At 43.0% G+C, this 6,898-nt stretch overlaps 1 protein-coding gene across 1 annotated transcript; it reads right to left on the bottom strand.

Annotated features, from left to right (window-relative positions):
* Positions 1-700: 700 nt before the first annotated feature.
* Positions 701-4,098, bottom strand: LOC138909658 (uncharacterized). Its single transcript, XM_070200869.1, has 7 exons — positions 3,542-4,098; positions 3,304-3,433; positions 3,125-3,204; positions 2,829-3,007; positions 2,593-2,678; positions 1,252-1,543; positions 701-930 (listed from the first exon to the last, which is right to left on the bottom strand). The coding sequence occupies exons 1-7, from the start codon at positions 4,096-4,098 to the stop codon at positions 701-703; spliced, it is 1,554 nt and encodes a 517-aa protein (XP_070056970.1).
* Positions 4,099-6,898: the final 2,800 nt, after the last annotated feature.

The following is a 6,898-nucleotide window of genomic DNA, read 5'->3' as shown; positions in this document are numbered from 1 at the left end:
CACTTACGCCCATACAAAGCCTCGTACGGAGCCATATGGATACTGGAGTGGTAACTGTTATTATATGCAAACCCGATAAGAGGTAGATGTTCATCCCAACTTCTTTTAAAATCCAACATACATGCTCGTAACATATCCTCGAGTGTCTGAATTGTGCGCTAGGCTTGTCCATCAGTCTGTGGATGAAAAGTTGTGCTAAGATTCACCTGAGTCCCTAGACCTTTCTGAAATGACCTCCAAAAATGTGCTGTAAACTGAGCCCCACGGTGAGATATAATAGAAACTGGTACTCCGTGTAACCGCACTATCTCCTTAATATATAACTTTGCCTATCGACTATCACCCATATGGAATCGAACTTACGATTATAACGAGGTAAACCCGTGATAAAGTCCATGTTTATTGCCTCCCATTTCCATGTCGGGATCTCTATAGTGTGCATTAGCCCTCCGGGCTTCTAGTGCTCTACCTTCACTTGCTGGCAACTAGGACATTGGGCGACAAACTCAGCATACATCCTTAATGTCATAATACATCTTCGTCGACCCAGGATGGATGGAGTACCACGAATAATGTGCCTATGACATAATCCTGTCTCGTAGACCTGCTATATCTGGAACACACAAACGACCCTTGTATCTGAGAACCCCATCTCCCTTGAGCTCTAACAATGGCTTCTTCTGCTGCGGAACTCACTCTCTCAACTCGACCAACTCTGGTCCTCGTACTGCCTTTCCTTGACTTCAGTTATGAGAGACGATTTTGTCATGTTTTGGAGTACAACTCCACCATCGCCAGAATCAACTAACTGAACCCCCAAACAAGCTAATTGATGAATCTCTCTAGTTAATTGTCTTTTTTCGGCCTCTATATGTGCTAAGCTACCCATAGATCGGCGACTTAAGGCATCATCTACAACATTAGCTTTCCCTGGATGGTAGAGAATGTTAACATCGTAATCTTTCAATAACTCAAGTCATCGCCTCTGTCACAAATTCAACTCTTTCTGCTTGAAGATATATTATAGGCTTTTATGATCTGTAAATACATTAACATGAACACCATATAAATAATGCTGCCATATCTTAAGTGCATGGACAACCGCAGCTAACTCGAGGTCGTGGGTAAGATAATTCCTCTCGTGCTTACTTAACTGCCTTGAAGCATACACAATTACCTTCCCATGTTGCATTAGGATACATCCTAACCCGACATCTGAGGCATCACAATACACGGTATAACCTTCTGGACCCTCTGGAAGTGTTAGAACTGGTGCTGAAGTCAACCTGTTCTTAAGATCTTGGAAACTCCGCTCGCAAGCTTCCGTCCATTGAAATTTAGTTGCTTTCTGCGTCAACTTCGTCAATGGTGCCGAAAGGGAAGAAGAACCCTCTATGTACCTCCGGTAGTATCCTGCTAAGCCTAGAAAGCTATGAACCTCTGTCGGAGTTGTAGGTCTAGGCCAAGAGTTCACGGCCTCTATCTTCTGAGTGTCTACCTTTATACCTTCATCTGATACAATATGCCACAAGAATGCTACAGACTTCAACCAGAACTCAACTCACATTTAGAAAACATAGCATACAACTTATGATCACGGAGGGTTTGGAGTAATGCTCGCAGGTGGTCCGCATGCTCATCCTCTGAACAGGAATAAACCAGAATATCATCAATAAATTCTATCACGAACAAATCTTAAAATGACCGGAATAGGCTATTCATCAAGTCCATAAATACGGCGGGTGCATTCGTCAACCCGAAGGACATGACATGGAACTCGAAGTGGGCATATCGGGTCTTAAAGGTTATCTTCAGAATATCTTTTTCCCGAACTCTGACGTGGTGGTACCCCGACCTCAAATCTATATTTGAAAAGCATCTAGCCCACTGCAACTAATCAAACAAGTCATCGATCCTTGGAAGTGGATACTTATTCTTGATAGTTACCTTATTCAGTTGCCTATAATCGATACATAATCTCAGCAAGCCGTCTTTCTTCCGCACAAACAGTATCGGTGCACCCCAAGGTGAGGTACTAGGCCTGATGAAACCTTTCTCCAGTAAATCTTTTAACTGCTCCTTCAACTTCTTCAATTCGCTAGGTGCCATTCTATATGGAGGGACGGATATTGGTTGAGTTCCTGGAAGCAAATCGATGCTAAATTCAATCTCTCGCTCTGGAGGAATACCTGGAAGCTCATCTGGAAACACATCTTCATACTCTTTGACTACGGGAATATATTGAAGTGTAGGTATCTCAACATCTGCATCTCTAACTTGCATAATATGATAAATGCACCCTTTTGCGATCATTTTCCTCGCCTTCAGATAGGAAATAAACCTACCTCTGGGTGTTAGTGTATTACCTACCTATTCAAGGACTGGCTAACCCGGAAAATGAAATCTGGCTGCCTTTGCTCAGTAATCAATTGTGGCATAGCAAGCTGCCAACTAGTACATGCCCATGATAGCATCAAAATCCATCATCTCTAGCTCAACTAGGTTAGCTAAGGTCTGACGACTACAAACTGTCACCGTACAACCTCGGTAAACCCGTCTAGCAATAATCGATTCTCCGACCGTTGTAGATACTGCAAAAGGATCACTTAGTATTTCAAGCACTATACCAAACTTCCCCGTGACAAATGGAGTAATATACGATAAAGTAGATCCTGGTTCTATCAAGGCATAAGCATCATGAGAGCAAATTGTCAATATACCTATCACAATGCCTGGTGAAGACTCCTAGTCCTGTCGACCCGCTAAAGCATAGATACGGTTTTGATAACCACCTAAACTGGAACCTCTACCTCTACCTCGACCTCTACCAGTCGAAGACTTAGACTCGCGCCCTGATGGATGCATAGACATAGATGATCCTATTGCTGAACTCGCTCGTTGTGCCATTCCCCCAGAATCTCTATTTGGGCAATCTTGCATCATATGCCCCAGGCGTCCACATGTATAACAAGCATCAGAACCTGCTCGACATTGGCCCATGTGTCCTCTACCACAGATGTCACATAATGGTGAAAATGACCATGTCAGTGCAGAACCTCACTGTCGCTGCAAACCTGACACCTGTGAGCTCTCACCTAGTCCTGACTGAGTATAACGGTCATACCTGTAACCCTGTAATTGAGGTGCCGGAGGCCTAGGTGGCCATCCGAAGTACTGGGGCCTATAACTACCCTGAGATTGCTCCTGAGACATAGGAAATCTCATCCTCTTACGTTGCCCTTACTCAGCACTCTCTGTACCCTACTACCAACGCCTACCCCTTTCTATATTCTGGGTGAATGCCTGAATACGGGTGATATCCATACTATCCTGCAATGCATCGGTGGCACATGCCTCGGTTAACTCTGGGGCCAACCCTGCTATAAACCAGTGAATCCTATCCCGCATAGTAGCAACTATGGATGGTGCATATCTGGCCAATGAGTCAAAACGGAGACTATACTCTCAAACACTCATATTGCCCTGCTTGAGGGCCAGAAACTGATTGACTTAAGCTTGTCGGATCTCTCGCGGTAAGTACTGGTCAAGAAAGGCATCTGAAAAATTTTCCCAAATAGTTGGAGGTGCATCATGCCCCCTGGACCTCTCCCATCCCTCGTACCAAAGGATGGCTATATCTCGGATTCGAAAAACTGCTAGCTTAACTGCCTCTTTCTCCGTGGCATGCATAACCCAACAGATCTTGTGAAGCGGATCTATGTAATCTTGCGGGTCCTCCCTCTGATCTGTCCCCATGAACTTTGGGGGACTCAAAGCAATAAACTCTCGGAGCCTTGAACTTACATACCCCTCAGAAGATCCTGCACTTGCTAATGCCCTAGCCTGTTGCTGGGTAGCTACCAACTGTGTCAACAAATGCACCGCACTCCTCAAGTCCTGATCTGATGGAAGTGAAGGGGGAAATGGATGTGCGGTATCCCTAGGAATCTCCTTAGGTGGTGGAGGAGCCGGTAATGGCTGAGTAGGGATCTCGCCTTGGGCCTCAGACTGGGCCCCATCTACTAGAGGTAAACTACTGGTCCGCTCACCTGTTGTTGTATCTCTCCTCTGGCTAGTCGTAGTCCTCCTAGTCACCATCATATGTTCATTCAAACACCAACACGTAAGTTTAACTCAAGTTTGCTATAACTCAGTTATATAGCACGATTTAGATTTGAAAGAAGGGTAACCAACTCCTAAATGCCCTGTAGTTCCCTGCTTATATAATGTGGTGCACAACACATCTATAAAAAATACCCTACTAGACACAGCTTGTAGACTCCCTAGGACAGAACTGCTCTGATACCAAGTTTGTCACGCCCCGAACCTGGGGGGCGTGACCGGCACCTGGTGTCTCGCCTAACCTTGTGTACCAACTTGCGACAATGGGACTCTAAGCATATAATGTCATACTTTGGCCATGGGGCCACATTGCAAGATAATTTGTGAAGCAAAATATAATACTGAATGGAAACTAATGCTGACCAAACATCAATATAATGCTGGGCCGACAAGGCCATCATAACTACTACAGCTGACAAACCAACAAAATATACATACAAGGCCTACAAGCCCAACATACTGCACTAACTGACAGGATATGTCTACAAGCCTCTACTGATGGATGTACTGCGATCGGAATAGGGCCCCGACCTACCATTAATATATATACAGATATACATAAGATGTACATAAAACTCTAGACCCGACAACTCTGAAGGACGTGGATCTTACCGATCAGGATGAACTCGGGCAACACCTATGGAGGAGGTCTACCCGTCTGTCTGTCTGAACCTGTATGCATGAAATGCAGCGCCCCCAACAAAGCGACGTTAGTACGAAATAACATACCGAGTATGTAAGGCAATAAAATAACTGAAAGCTGAAACTGAACTGATAATATGATAACTGAAAGTAACTAGGAGTCAAAGATGATCTGGAGATATACTTACCTGTTGATACTGACTAAACTCTCTCAATATAGTAAGTAAACTAAATGTCCGGCCCTATAAGGCTCGGAACGTGTAACTGCTCCATCATAGTAGGCTCGCTCATAGGCGCTCGACCATACTATAATCTGTATCTCGGCCATTCTGGGCTCGCTCATAAGCCCTCAGCCACAGTAGGCTCGGTATATAACTTACCATCTAAATAGAGGTTGCACAATAGGGGCTAGCCCACCGATCATAGCTCGATGGTGGTGAAAATACTGTAATACTGAATATATATAGACCCTCTGCTCTCTTGACTGAATAAAGACAAAACTAAACTGAATATGAAGTCTCGCTAAGGGAGAATACTGTAACTTATGAGACTAGGATAGTGCATATAAATTCGGGAGTATGAACGTCTCTTTATGCCTCGTTATCAAACACATGTAATTACGAGATCATGTCAAAATGAAGGAAGGGCTTAGCCTTAACATACCTTATCACAATCTTTCCAATCACCAAGTTGATCTCACCTCTTCTCACCTTAATCAACAACAACGATAATAATACTATCATTAAGTTATGAAAAGTACAACTATCGCACAACGAACGACAAGCTTATTTTGTATTAAAACGGGCAGCATCTCCCCTACAATCCTTACTTCCTCCAAATTTAAGATAACACAAACAATGCTAGAATACAATAATAACAACATATATACATTATTTTACATCAATATAATGCTGGGCCGACAAGGTCGTCATAACTACTATAGCTAACAAACCAACAAAATATACATACAAGGCCTACAAGCCCAACATACTTCACTAACTCACAGGATATGTCTAGAAGCCTCTACTGATGGATGTACTGTGATCGGAATAGGGCTCAGACCTACCCATAATATATATACAAATATACATAAAATATACACAAAACTCTAGGCCCGGCAACTCCGAAGGACATGGAGCTAACCGATCAGGCTGAACTCGGGCAACACCTACTGAGGAGGTCTACCCGTCTGTCTGTCTGAACCTGCACGCATGAAATGCAGCACCCACAAAAAGGGACGTCAGTACGAAATAATGTACCGAGTATGTAAGGCAATAAAATATTTGAAAGCTGAAACTGAACTGATAGTATGATAACTGAAAGTAACTGGGAGTCAAAGATGATCTGGAGATATACTTACCTGCTGATACAAACCCAACTCTCTCAATATAGTAAGTAAAATAAATGTCCGGCCCTATAAGGCTCGGAACGTATAACTACTCCGCCGTAGTAGGCTGGCTCATAGGTGCTCGGCCATACTAGGCTCTGTATCTCGGCCATTCTAAGCTCGCTCATAGGCACTCGGCCATAGTAGGCTTGGTATATAACTTACCATCTAATCAGAGGTTGCCCAATAGAGGCCTGCCCACCGATTATAGCTTGATGGTGGTGAAAATATTGTAATATTGTATATATATAGACCCTCTACTCTCTTGACTGAATAAGGACAAAACTAAACTAAATATGAAGTCCCGATAAGGGAGAATACTATAACTTATGAGGCTAGGGTAGTGTATATAAATTCAGGAGTATGAACATCTCTTTATGCCTCGTTATCAAACACATGTAATTACGAGATCATGCCAAAATAAAGGAAGGGCTTATCCTTAACATACCTTATCACAATCTTTCCAATCACCAAGTTGAAATCAGCTCTTTGTACCTTAATCTACAACAACAATAATAATACTATCATTAAGTTACGAAAGGTACAACTACCGCACAACGAATGACAAGCTTATTTTGTTTTAAAACGGGCAGCATCTCCCCTATAATCCTTACTTCCACCAAATTCAAGATAACACCAACAAAACAAGAACACAACAATAACAACATATATACATTATTTTCCAGCCTCATATACACCATCAAATACTACAAAATAGCCCAACACACCCCAATCTCTTCATACACA

This window comes from Nicotiana tomentosiformis, chromosome 4, assembly GCF_000390325.3.
Source record: "Nicotiana tomentosiformis chromosome 4, ASM39032v3, whole genome shotgun sequence".
Taxonomy (NCBI): domain Eukaryota; kingdom Viridiplantae; phylum Streptophyta; class Magnoliopsida; order Solanales; family Solanaceae; genus Nicotiana; species Nicotiana tomentosiformis.
This window is presented reverse-complemented; position numbering and strand designations above follow the sequence as displayed.

Excerpts from the sequence above, each read along its gene's own strand:
- LOC138909658 (XM_070200869.1), bottom strand. The coding sequence starts at position 4,098 with ATGGTGACTAGGAGGACTACGACTAGCCAGAGGAGAGATACAACAACA. Across the intron at positions 3,205-3,303 it reads TGGATATCACCCGTATTCAG|GAGCAATCTCAGGGTAGTTA; the intron begins GCATTCACCCAG and ends CCTATGTCTCAG. Across the intron at positions 1,544-2,592 it reads TACTAAGTGATCCTTTTGCA|TCTGTAGCATTCTTGTGGCA; the intron begins GTATCTACAACG and ends TTCTGGTTGAAG.